General features: G+C 37.9%; 1 protein-coding gene across 27 annotated transcripts in view; it reads left to right on the top strand.

Annotated features, from left to right (window-relative positions):
- Positions 1-257: 257 nt before the first annotated feature.
- Positions 258-14,150, top strand: part of ABI3BP (ABI family member 3 binding protein) — a 137,038-nt gene continuing 123,145 nt past the window's right edge. For 26 of the 27 annotated variants that reach the window (XM_050987252.1, XM_050987295.1, XM_050986933.1 and 23 more), the window contains exon 1: positions 258-455. In XM_050987252.1, the coding sequence (XP_050843209.1) occupies positions 377-455 (79 nt within the window). In that variant the 5' untranslated portion in view covers positions 258-376. The remainder of the gene's footprint in view (positions 456-14,150) is intronic. The other variant, XM_050987653.1, reaches the window with a different exon arrangement.

The raw sequence follows: 14,150 nt of genomic DNA, 5'->3' as shown, positions 1-14,150 counted from the left end.
AGCTCTCTTGGAAAAAACAGTGAAAATGTCTCTCAGATCAGTTTTCCATTAATAGAAAGTTTGATATTCATGATTTTATTTTCATGAAATATAAGTAATAAAATGGTCATGTCTTACACGTAGTGGTGGAAAAGATCTTGTAACAAACCCCAGGAGACTATTGCAGAGGGAGCCTGATAATATTTTTTTATGCTAATTCTGGTCTTGCAGTGGGAGTGAATGATGTCATCCTGTCTCCTCCCACTGTGTAAACTAAGCTCGTGTCAAAGTGTTGCTGCCTCTTGTCACAGAGAGAACGGTTCACTTAAATGCAGCTGCAGTACTTCTGTGTGATACCTGTCAGAGCCAGTCCCAGTGCGAGGTTGGGTTTGTGACCATGATGTCAAGATTTGTCTGTCTTCTTTTCTGTGGATATATTGCACTAAACCTGGGAAATACTCAGAAATTGCCAAGAGGCAAGTAGCTATGAACAACTTTCTGGGGGTTTGTTTGTTTTTCTGTTGTGGGACTTTGGGGTTTTTAAAGCCTGTGTTTTGTTATGGAAATTTGCTCTCAACATGTTAGAAATGATTAAGGGTAATAGAAAAGATGAAAGAAGGTCAGGGAAAAGGGCAAATCCAGGTATAACAGCAACCTTAAAGCTCTTGCATAAAATAAGCTCAAAAGTTTTCATGGTGTCTTGTGACTCTAGTGAGAATTATCATGCCAATGTTACTGTATTTAATGATTTTATAGTGATTTGGACGGCAGTGTGCAGGTCTGTGGTTTAATATCTTAAAGACAATGTGGCTTGGAGGCACCCTGTGTCGCTGGTGGAAGATTTCAGTTCCGTCTTTGAAAGAACTGGTATACTTTCCCTTTATATCTGTCCTAACAATTCAGTGGGAATTTACTAGTGTTGGTCAGGTTGCATGCATTTTGAGGGAGAGAAATATGATTGATTAAAGTTTATACAAGTAGAAAAAACCCTCCAAACCTGTGTGAATATTTGTTTAACCATTCCTTTCTCCCAGAGTCTGGAAGTACAGTAGATTTGCAAAGCTGGCAGTGATCTCTTCTTCTCCTTGGTTATATGACACAGGCAACATTGGCATTTTAATGGTATTTTATTCCTTACTGCAGGAAGAGCAGTCATAGCATCAAATGAAAAGAATATTTCTCTATCTGGATGGTAAAACACTTTGTAGTGCCTTGGCATTAAGGCAGCAATTTCACAACTGTTTCTGTACTGCACGTATTGCTCTCACTTTGTGGCAGTGCTTGCCTGAGTCCACTGTGCTTTGTAATGCATTTCACATCTGCATTCTCCTGCAGCCACCGACATTGAGAAGAACCTGTGATTTAGTTAGGAGAGTGTTTATTAAGAAATGAGCACTTTGAGGGCTTCCTAGGAGATCCTCTTTCATAGAAGAGAAGCCTAAAGGTATTTTGGGGAGTTGAGGTGATTTTTCATCCCCACTCCTCTTTAAGATACTTCTTCCAGAACATCATTATTTTTCTTTCTTTCCTATGATGATGTTCTTTTGAAATTATCTTTCTTTTAATCTCATCTTCTGGAGCCAATGTGGAGATTTTTGCATGCTGGTAATAGTGGAACAGTGTGCAGCCTGCAAGTAACAGATATGCAGTTCAAGTCAAGCTTACTCTAAGAATTTAGTTTTGTCAAAATTGACTTAAGAGAGGATTATTGACCAGACAGGAATCTTGTATGTATTGCCTAGACTGAGGGAAGGAACTTTTTCTGTGCCTGTCTTTTTAAATGATTTCACTGGACTTTCTGCTCACTACTGTAGAATAGTGGCTCAAAGTTTATGCTAACTGTGAAAATCAGACAAAGCTTCTAATCCACTGCAAGATTAACTCTGGCATGCATTTTTTCTGTCCTAAAATAACATTGCAGAAGTGAAGTTCTGTTTGCCAAATGCATAAAACTGCAGGTGGAAACTTCATTTCTTTTCAGTGAAATAACGTTTTTAAGATCCTCCCATTGCAGTGTGGAAACATCAGTCTAATTCTTTTGTTTGTAGTTGCCTCTCCAGTTACTATTTTCAAATAATTGCATTGAAAAAGCAAGTGTATTAGTACTTAGCAGCTATCCAGAAATGTTCAAAGGATTATCTTCTACAGCATTTTCTTGTTTGACAGGGACTACAGAATTTTTTCATAAGCAAAGAGAATATGTACATCTTAAAAGTGTTTTAAAAATGAAAATATGTACTGGTAATATTCTGTTTAAAGGGGGCTTCTCTGCCTTGCTCTGCAAGCTTAACTTCCAGTGAATTCCTGTGCTCTTTAAGTCCCAAAGCATGTAACTGAGGTTTCAGAGTCACTCTTTCTCTCTGGGGATCAGTGGAATCAAGTTCCTAACTTGAAGGAGAGCAATCCAGCCAAACTCGCTTTCTGGTGGTGCAGGTACTTGTGGGAACAGGTTATCAGAGTAAATCTTGCCCTTCTTACCAGCAATTACTTTGCAATTCTAGTGCTCAAATGCTCTCTCCCAGAGGTGAAACACATTGACCCCATGTCTCATGGACTGGGATTTCCTTGCACTGGTACAAGGTGGAAGGAACATCTTGCCTCCTGCAGCTGCAAAGGAACAGAGCCAGTACAGTGACTTCCAGAGCTGTTTGAGAGACACATGTGCAAATGTGCTGGTCAGGAGGCTGGAACACCAACTGCTCCCTTCTCCCATATATTTTTGTACTTTCACCTCCACATGTGTGTATTTTACTAGGATGAAAAAGAAAATATTATTGCTGTTCTCAAAAGTGTTTTTTTTATTAATGAATTCTTCCAGTGTTTTGACATCAAAGATTAAGGTATTGTTGGAGGAATTATAATGATAAGTAAAGACAATATAATTGGGAAAGGAAGGCTGGTGGGTAGTGTGTTTTAGTGTGAAGGCAGTGGATTTTTTACAATGATATTTGTTTTTCATCTGGGGGATCAGCTGCTAAGAAAATTCTGCAGTCAATGCCTTTGGATGCTGAGTGAGGGGTCACAGAACATCAGAGTGAGAGATGGTGCTACCATTACAGACGACATTTCATCCATTATTTCAGCAGCTGTCTGTTCAACTTTGTCTAGCCTCTAAAGTTTTCTTCTAATTAGAATTTTTCTACTTGTTTTTGTCTCTCTCATTATGCCATTCTGCCAGTGCCACCCAGCACACATGATTCTGAAGTTCAACACTGTTGTGCTTTATTGATGGATGGAAACATGCTCTAATTTTTATGGTTCTGCATAACAGAAAAGTTCCATTCTTAAAGAGCTCAGTGTTGTTTCTCTAGACAGGAATTAAGTACAGACAAAAAGACTTCTCTTTAGAGAATGAATTGGTAAGATCATCCCGGATTTGAGAAAGAGATGAGAAAACAAAGCCACAGAATCCAGAACAAACAAGTTACAGGACGTAATCCCCAAGATTGTACTGCCTTATAAACCGTGTTTCACTGTCATCTTTCCAGTTGGAGCTGATACAATTGTTGAAGGAACAACTGAAGAATAAGTTCTTAGTGTTTGGTAAAACAGCATTTCATGTTTTTGATTTTGTCACTTGACTTTCCAGTTACAACACAGAGGCACAAGGAAAAGTGGTTTTTCACTAGAATCTCTGTTTCTGATAGCTTTTGTCTATCTTCAGGTTCTGTTTTACTTTGTTAGAGCTGAAAACAATTTGGGGTTGATCCCGTCTTATAAAATTTCAGTTTTAGGAAGTTATTAAAAAAAGAGTCTCAATGTTTTTTCTGGTTCTTTTTCAGGGGATTTTTTGACATATTTCTGACCACTGTGGTTTTTCTACTATTTGAATTAGTCATCAGGTACAGTGGAATTCAGGTTCATCCTGGTTCTACTTTCCAGGACTCAGGCCTATCCTACTCTGCTGTCCAGGAAGGGCTCAGGAAACCCTGATTCAGCTTTCTCCTGGTTGCTGTCTTCTTAGGGAAAAACAAATAGACTTGACATTTCTTAAGGGACCATGTGAAAAAGCCTGATTTACAGACTCCTGTAGGGAAAACTAAATCCAAAACTTCCTTCTATCTACAGTTGTCAGCAGTGAGGTTAAGTGGGAAAAATAATTGTTTTGCACTGAGGATTTATTTCTTTGTTTGGAAGTCCTGAATATGTTTGGTCTGATATTGTAGCTAGCTACTAGCTAATATTTGTACTTAAGGTAATTATAACTGACATCTCTTTTAGAGTGAATGCTGTATTTACAGTAGACTCCCAAACTTTGACATTTGAGGAAAGGAGTAGACTAATTTTATTCCTAGCTCAGTTTGCTGGCTGTGCTGTGTTACGTAATACATCTTACTAGGCAGAGCATGTGTTTTCATTTACCAGTGTCAAACAGTTAAAGCAATGTAGAGTTATTTCAATGTATCACAGTTATTATATTGAAACAACCAAACTTTAAACTTTTGTGCTGCCCTCTCCCTTCCTGCCTTTGGTAGCTGTAGGGTGGCAGGACAAAAACTGTAAGACAGGGAGAAGTCTCCTGGAAGTTGAGGATTTTGAGCATGCAATGAAGCTGGCATATCAAAATATCACAGGATTGAAATGACATGTGGTTTATACGTTACTGTCCCCATGGTTTATAAAACATCTTTCTGGGAACTATTTTTCAAAATGCACAATGCATTAACCTTTAAAAACCATTCTTGTGAAGAAGAGACAATTTGAACTAAATTATTTAACTTAATTTTTTGTTATGTCTGGCAAAAGAAGCGCAAAATTATTTTGGTTTTTTTTTTGTGAAATATTTTTCTTATGTTTAATGGCACATAAGTGACAAGTCCAACAGGAAATTTAAAAGGTATCCTTTATCTGGTGTAATAGAGTGACAAGGATTTTCAGTTACTAGATATGTCATGGCAAATTTGGCTGATTCTTGCTGAGAGTGAAAACAGCCCATAAGAATGTAACAATTATAGCAGTTCATTTAATCAAAGTTATCTTATCATGCAGACAGTTGTGTCCTCAGCTTGCACATAAACATATCAAAACCCAGTACTGAGTGTCAGGCTTCTGAGTTCAAAGATAATCTGTAATACCAGAATTCCATTTTTGTATTGGCACATGCAGTGGTGCAACATTGTGATGATACACATGGGTGGATTCTGCCAGAACTAAATTCCTCTGCATATGAATGCCTCCAAAATGATCTCACTGCTGGTAATCTATATAACCTTCCATGTCTTCATTTTATTTTCGTGTTCCCAAGTATGTCTTTTTGAACCTTATTTTTCAGCCCTCCTTCATATACTCTTTGGTTCTAGCTGTTCCAAAAGGAAAAGCTACATAATTCCCTTGAGGAGAGAGCTGTAGGCTAAATCCTGCTGCTGCTGTGGGGCCAGACCTACTGCATATGGATGGAATAGTCTGTGTATCTGTGGCTGATGATACAGTGAATGGACAATGGGTTTGAGCCTTCTTTGGACCTTTTGGACTCGCCAGGTGTGCACTGCACACTGCATGTGGAAACAAAAACCTCTGCCTGCTCCAGGGGGAAAAGATGGCTAGCAGTGACCTGCCATAGTCAGAACTGTTCATGCAGCTCCTAGTGGATTTATTTTCCTTGGGGGAATTCAAGTGCAGACTTGAAATTGTTTGTGAGCAAGACAGGTTTGTTGCTGTGGAGTATTCTTGACTGCTGCCTTTTACAGAAGACAGTTGGAGTCCTACTCATTGGTGTGGTGGATCTTGGTGAGAACAGAAGCAGGTATTCATGCTCTGGACAGCCTGCAGCCTAAAATAGGTGCCATCAGCATAACAGCCCAGCCTGCAATGTCTTCCCAAGTGAAAAGGGCACCTGGGAACAGGCCAGATCCTACTCAGACTTGCTTGACAGGCCTTAGTTCAAATAGTCTTAGGTAAAAATTGTGTTTTCTACAATACAGGATAACATGTATGCAATGCTAGTTTGCATTGTGAAATACACATTTTCCTTATTGTGCTGTGAGAATGGTGGTTGTGAAGATGACTACTGGCAGCATCATGAATGAAACTATTGTGTGGGCAGGGCCTGGGCCAACTTTTCCAGTACTGCCATTCCTCAAAACATAACAATCATGTGCCATTTTACTCTGGCTAGAGCAACTCTAAACCTCCTCACTTGAGCAGACCAGTGTTTGTCGTATCCAGGGGAAGAAAAAACAGGTCAAGTTTTGAACCACCAAGTGAATTTCTACTGTTCATGAAGTCGAGATTGTAGTTATGGTCACCAGATTTGAATGCTTTTGCACTCACTGCTTCACCAAATTGATGTGATCAGAGTGTGCAGGTATCCAGGCAAGGTTATGGAAGGATGGTTCCATTAGGAATATCAACACAGAGTCTTCACCCATTCAGAGCTGCTGAATAAAATGCTGGTAAAGAGTTGAGGCTCTAGCTCTGAAGATTCTAGACCTAAAGGCAAGGAGGCAGGGAGTGCTCTTCTATGAGAGGAAAACTACTTTCTTCCCAGTCTGGAGAGGAGCTTTACTGCACTTCTTCAGAAGTTGGTATACAAAATATAACCTGTGTCTCTAAAATGCTTTAGACTTGTTACTGAGGTTCATCACTTTGCAATAATTTAGTATTTATACCATCTTCTGGAAGAAAAATAAACAAGGCAAGTGAATCCATAATTATTCTTAGGCTAATTGTAGCCATGGCTCTTATATAAATACTGTCTACCTTGAACAAACATGTGAATAAATCCACTTTGATTAAACCCAGCTTAATGACATGCCTAAACCTTTGCATGTGATTAGATTTTTATGGATTCTGTGGGTCTATGGGGTGTGCTAACACTAGGGTGTCACTGCATGTACTTAAAAAGAAATATTAATTCTATACTCTTTCTCAAGTTGAAGAGTTGATGGCAAAATGGATTATCAAAGTATGAGGGAATTATTTTTTAGGGCTATTTCAGCATTTTAATATAGTTCTAAGGTTTTGCATTATTCTTCAAATCTGCTCAGGAATAGCATGATTCAATAGAATGGGAAAAGATTCTTTCCAATCACCAGCCGTTGTGGCATTAGTTTATGAATCTATAAATGGTCACAGAATGCTTGATATGAGTTTACATAATTAATACTTTGGGAACCTGGCCAATTTTAAAGGACTGAGAGTGTATGTGGGATAATATTGTTTTTAAAGTCACATTTGGAAAAGACTTTTCTTCTTTTGTGAGCTGCTTGCAATATCTGCTTTATAGTAATTATTCACTTTCATTTTTCTTTCTGTGATGGAAATGTCTGGAGTAATTTTAGAACACATAAAATTGTGGCTGGTTCAAAAATATGTATGCTTGAAATGTCCCAGAAGATTGTTTTCTGACTCTGAAGTTAAAACATTTTCTGGCAATTTAGATTTCCTCATTAGCACAGTTCAAGCCTATACATGAACAAGAAAAATGCACACTGAGAATATTACAAGGCTTTCAGACTTTATCGCTTATCACTGTTCTTTTGAAATCTCAGTGTCAGTACAACATGAACAAACACACTGAAAACAAAGGCATGGGTGCAATAGTCTGAAAGCTGATAAGAAATTGAGCTTTGGGATACAAATGATAGAAATAAAACTCCGCTGTCTGACCTGAACATTTTGGCAGAGTTCTATTCTGTGGCTCACGCAAACACTGAAGTAGTTGGATTAAATGGCAGGGCAGAGTTTTTATTTATAGCACAGCGTGCAGCTGGTTTCACAGTCAGGGAAGTGGCTGCAGTCAGGCTTAAGAACCATGAATTCCCTTGGTTTGATGAAGAGCTGACTCAGGTGAAAGTGGTGAGGTCTTATTCAGTTTGAATCAATAGGTCTCCTTCTTCTGTCATAAAGCTAATTAAGAGACATTTACTGTGTGAACATGACTGTGAAATTGCTCCACAGTGACAGCTCATCATTTGCTACCTTACAGATGAGCACTGGCTTTTAGCCATGATCTGACAAGCACCAATGCTGCATCTCTTCAGCAATCCTTCCTGCTCTAGGTTTAGTTACAAGGAACACAGAAGCTGGCAATTCTAATAGAAATGTATTCTTGCTTGTGTTAGTTACTCAGTGCCCCTCAGTAGGATATAGCTGATGTAACTCAGTTCTTATTATGGAGTAGGAGGTAATTTATGTCCTTTGTTAATCAAGTCTGTATAATCATAAATAAGATTTTTTTTTCCCAGAAGATTAAAGTACTAATTATGCAATTAATTTTAGCTGAAGGACTTCTTTTGAATTGTTGGCATATTTTGGGATTTTTGCTCCAATCTGTACTCACCTTGCACACAAGTAACCAAGTCATGAGTGCGATTTGACACAGACTCCCTGGTACACTGAGGCATACACATGCACACACAAAGGCAGGGTGCGATCTTGCTCATTTGCTTTTGGTGAATGCATTACATAAAAAATTTTCTCTTTTTATTTTTCACACTTCCATCAATCCCCTGTACTCTCACAATTTTGGTAAAGTGATCAAATGGCAGTTGATAAAAGCATTAGTGTGTTATTAATGTACAGCCATGAATTCTTAGAAAGCAGCTTCTCAGTAATGTAACAGATGTTTATTGTGTTCCCTTTCCACTCAGAAATACTTACAGCAATTAGCAAGGGAGATCATATGCTATTATTATACTTATTTGAAGGCAATGTGAGGTTGCTCATAGTATTAAGGATGTAGAAAAGTTACATATAGGGAATAGATAATCTCATTTATGCCCTGTTGAAACTTCAGGCATTGTGAATAATTTTTTCCATGACATGGCTCTTCTGGATTTTTTTTTCAATAATTTGGTTTTGTAGTATTAAAACACTTTGTCAAAAAAAATAGGACAGGGAAGACATCTCATGTAAAAACTCTGAAGTTGTGAAGCATTATTTATGTGCTTAATACACTCTTAAGTCAGAGAGCATTCCTTGGGAATTAATGTAATCTACTGCACACGGGGTTACAAGATCAGTAATGAGAGAGACATAGCTTCCTACATACCATAAATTCTCCACGAGCATTTGGATAAATGCCTGAGAGAAGTACACGTAAAAGTGCAAAGTCAGGCCTACAAAGATTGCTTAGCTGTTGGTGTGCATAGATGTGCATGCCCCTCTCCCACCCCAAAGTTGCCATGAGCCTTCCTTTTGTGTAGCTGATAGTATTCTTTATTGGCATTTTTCTTTCAATGAAACCCCGGCCAGAGAATTTGTTTAAAAAAATAATATGACATAGGAAGATAGGTTGGAAAGGGAGATTACTTCCTGCAGCTTTCTTTCATCTCTGTAGATAAAAGGCAACATGGTGAAAATAGAGCAGGTGATGTAAGAGATAAAGAATTTGGAAGTAGAGAACATGAACTCTATGCCATGTCCTGGGTAGGAAGAGAAATATGTGGGAGAAAAGATGAAACATCTTCATTATCAAAAAATAAGTGTTTTTCTTATCTTAGTACTCCGTTAATCATAGACAGAACTTTTATTTTACATGTTGCATACTTACTAGGCTTGGTGTCCATTATTTTCTACTATCCACTGATTTAGTGGACAGCAAATTTAGTGGAAGCATTTACTTCATATTTTAGTTTTCTTAAGATGAGTTAGAAATGTCTCTGCTTCACAGTGTGTTCATAAAGCTGAATAAGATTTTCTGTTAAATTTAGGAATTCAGTAATACATTCTAAACTTATGAAGAATTTATTAGTACTTTTTAAATTAAAGATGTACTGATAATTCATTGCATCTTTTCTCCAGATGTGTTTGAACTGTAGGATCTTTCCTTTGATCTCTGCAAACTCAAAATGTGGAACAATATAGAAGAAGATTAAAAGGATCACCTCTGATTTTTCTTAATCTGGTGGGGTTTTTGTTGGGTATATTTTAGAGTAGTAGTAAGAAGTCAGGTCATCAGTCCTGAGATCTGTCTCATCTACTGGTGCAAGATGAGATACATTTTCCAGCTGGGAAAACTATGTGCAGTTGGAATCAATCGTTATAGGACTGGGCTGTATCCAGCAAGTGTCATAGGCATGTGTGAGAACGTTAAGTTTGGAGACCTGGAACATAAGTGAAACCACTTTATTTTGACTGCTCTTTCGGAAACATAGGGTAATTTTTAAAAAATTTACATTTTGTTTGTTTGTTTGTGTCTACAGCTTTCTAAACCAAAGGAAAGTGACTGGCTAAAAGCTTTGTTGACAGATTTGACTCCATTGACTAGCACAAATCATAGCTGTCCAAGCCCAACAGAATTTAATATTTCAGTACTGCTTTTGTTACTGACAGAGTTTTCTTACTCATTCTGAGTTTAGCATTTGATATACAACACTGCCCAGGAATTCTTGTGTGTGCTTCAGATATTTAATTGCTTTATCATCTGTCTGCTTCTCTAAAAGTGGGGAACTTATTCCAAAGTTAACACAGAATATTGCAAGCACCTTTGCCAAGTGCCACTCAGAGCTGTTAATCCTTGCTGTATTTGAAGTCCTGTGTGTGCTGGGTGTTATTTTGAGCAGAGAACACAGGTATTTTGTGTGATCATATACAAGTTGCAATGCTGGAAGTGGAAAACCACTGTGACTTCAGAAAAAGGATAATCCTATTCCATTTCTATATTTTTGCATATTATTTTAAAGATTCTTGCTTCAACTATACCCAGCACAGTGGGGAGACTTATAAACAGAATGTCATCTATTTCTGAATGGATGTTAGCATCTAGTTTGTTTTCCTTCAATTCCATTATGGACAACTCATCTGCTTCTATTCTTTTCCACAACCCAAGTTCTTTTCCCAGTGTACACAGAGCTCAAAACATTCTCCCTCGCTGAAATAGTGTAGGAATTACACTGGATGTTGCTCAAGATCCAGAAAGAGCTTCTTAAGCAACATCAAAGAGATATCAAAAGGGACTTTGGACTTTTAACCACTGACTGCTATTCTTTGTGCCCAGTTTTCCATCTCCCCTGTAATGTAGGCATCCAGTCTGCATTTCTCCAGTCTGACAGGAAGGATAACTGTGGAAATTGTGCCAAAGTTGGAGTAAATGATGCTCACCCCTTTCCCACTGTATGCAAAGCCAGGAATAACATTACAGAAGGCAGCAAGCTTTGCCAGAAAGCCTGGCCTTGGTAAATTTGCTCTGGCTGTTCCAAATCACCTTCTTGTTCATCATGTGCATAGGTGTGACTGTTCCTGGTGACTGAGACTAGGGACAACAGCTTGCAGTTTCCTGGATGCTCTTTCTTGCCTTCACTCAGTCAATTGCTTGATTGATATCTCAAACTGAGATATTTTTTTCTTCTCCACAACAATTTAATCTTACTTGTCCCTGGAAATTCTCTTATGCTTATCTATATACTGAAGAGACCATGCCTTCTTGGATTTTCATTTTCTATGTCTTAGAGATAGGAAGTAGGATACTGGGATTCACACTGAGGAGGGCAGCCCTCCTTGAGGCTTCATGGTAATACTTAGATGTGCAGAACAAAAGTAGTCACCTTCAGCTGGAAAAACAGTAATTTTTACAAGGAAACATAGGGCAGAAATGGACTTCCTGAACAGATTCAAGACAGTTTGTTCCAGAGTGTAGCTCCCTGTATCAGTTTTTCAGGTATCTTCCTTGCTGCAGTTTGTCTCTTCTCAAATATGGAGCAGAAGTAATTTATACTGCTTTTCCTCAGGGCTTTGATTGTTTGCCATATATATTGGGATACTGTTTTCATATCTATCTATGTACTTTTTCTCCAAGCTCAATGACTCCTATTTTCTCAGGCTTCTTTCCTGGGTAATATACTCTGTACCTCTAGTCATTGAATTTGATTTTTTTTCCTGAATTTATCAAGATGATCTGTTTTGCAGTGCTCTGTGTATTTATCCATTAGTAAAAAGAGACCTTTTTAGAAGTGAGAACAAGTGCATAAAAGGACTGGGATCCATTTCTTCAGATTTAAAATAGAGAAGGTAACAATTTTGAACCATACCTAGACATGCTTGGTATTCTGAGACTTATAGATTAATTTACAACTATAGGGTTGGAACTATATGTTTGTTTCAAATTTGTTCTGTTGCTACAGCTTGTAAATCCTCCTAGCTGTCTAAATACTCCGATCTTTAAGCAGGTTTGTGCCTAAAAAATAACCATGTGCTTAATCAGAGAAGGAGGTAAAACAAAGTTAGCTTTAAAATCATCTAACCTAAGGTTACAGAATGCTCAGGTAAAGACTTGCTCTTTCATTTGCTTGGATTATGGCAAATAAGGTAATACTTATCACAGAAGAGGATTTCAGTATATGACTACCTATTTTGTTCTATTAATGCAGATAAACATGCACATTTCAATTTATTACTGCTTCAAGAGTTTTGATTTGGAGCTGCTGTATTGTCACACAGTAGGATTTATACTTTCTTGCTGTTGGTTATTTTGATATTCTTCTTTTCAATGATTCCTCCCAAAGTGTTTCAAAAGATCCCAGATGAGTAGTCACAGAGTGAAAAAAAATATAATGTATTATGATGTAATAAATGGTGGTGGCATGTAAGGAAAAGACTCCAAATTGGCTGTAGGAAATGAGTCCTGAACACACAGTAACCCATGTAGCAGATTACCTGTGCACTCAGTAATAAACACCAATATCCTGGATTGCAAAGGGTAGTGTCCTCACTCTTCTCACCGAACCAAAGGTGGCTGCAGTTCCAGACTGTTTTTTATTATGCCTTTGATTTTCCACTCTCCACAACTGCACTGATCTTTGTAAATGAGAGATGCTTAAGGAAGTGGAGATGCCCAGCACTGCCTTGCCCTGAGTAGGTAATGGCATTGATAATGCACTGCCTGCTCATGAGCACAGCCATAAGAGACTTCCTGCATTCAGGTCTGTGGTCTTTGATACCAATTGCTTCAATACATTTGAAGTTTATGGGCAGAGCCAGCCCATCAGCATTTGAATTCCTCACCTGCTCAAGGTCTTAGTATTTTGTTGAGCTTTTCCTACTGAGGAGAGGTTGTTAAAGAAAGTCCCTGATTTTATTCAACTGATCTACTCTAAAGTATTACCACCTTGTATGAGGTCATGTCCAAAGACCACATTTCTCTTTTGGTGTTTGCATTGGCTGATGCTTCTTAAAGGCTTAAAAAAGAGAGTTAGGCCTAGAAAATTTGTGAGACTCTCCTTGCTTTCCACAGTCTTCTGCTTGCCTTTACTGAATATATTTATGCAGAATCTGTCAGGTTTTTGGGCCAGGACACAATTTACTTCATAGCCCAGGCTGGGTGGAGTTGCCTTGGACTTGTTTCCTTAGACAGGAAAGGGAGCCAGGATTGGAAAGAAAACTCTTCTGGGCAAGATGCAGTCACTGTCTCATCAGCTCTGTCCAGGTGAAATTAAATCCTGAAAAATACATACCAGGCCAGTCTGGAAAAAACAACAACAAATAAGGAACTTTGAGAATAAAGCCAGGGGAACAAGGTCCTGGAGAACCTAAAGACATCAGATCAAAATTAAGCTTTATCCTACTACAAATAAGTGATCCATAATCTAAATTGAAATAAGGGTATCAGGTTTCTTTATTAACAAGTAGTTTTTGTCCTGTCCTTTTACATTTGTGCACTGTTTATTACTCTATCAAAAATTATTCAGCTTGAAGGAGTTTCAAAGGACATTATGAATTGAAATTAATTAATAGGTTTGGTTTTGTCCCTATCCTTCAAAAATGTTGAATTGTTCAATGTTGAATTTTATCAATTTTCACCATCAAACACCAAACTAATTTTGCTAATTGGACACATAAAGGAGCTGAATTTTTAAGGTTCAAAATAAAAATTAAACAGAACCCCATGAGAGGAGCTAGGGTCAGGTTCTTTTAAATCATACCAAAGAAGTTTTCAGAGGTCTGTCTCCTCTTCCCTTTTCCATCAGTGCTGCAGGCTTGTGTTTTCAAACAGGTTTTCTTCCTTGTTTTCAGTTTTGTTTTGTATTTTAATAAATAATGAAAAATGACCTGCAGAATGGAAAGTGGAATTGGAGGCTGGGCCACTGAAATGAGATCCCAAGTTTAAATCCAGACTGTTTTCAGCTTTTCACCCTAAAATTAAGGACGACTGAGGACTAAATTACTTTACTAAGTTAACTAAAAAGTAATTTTAAACCAGCATGTTTAAGGAGCCTTGTGAAGGAGATAGTGTC

The sequence above is a fragment of the Serinus canaria genome, chromosome 1 (assembly GCF_022539315.1).
Source record: "Serinus canaria isolate serCan28SL12 chromosome 1, serCan2020, whole genome shotgun sequence".
Classification (NCBI taxonomy): domain Eukaryota; kingdom Metazoa; phylum Chordata; class Aves; order Passeriformes; family Fringillidae; genus Serinus; species Serinus canaria.
Note: the sequence above shows the minus strand (reverse complement) of the source record. Positions and strands in the feature narration are given on the sequence as shown.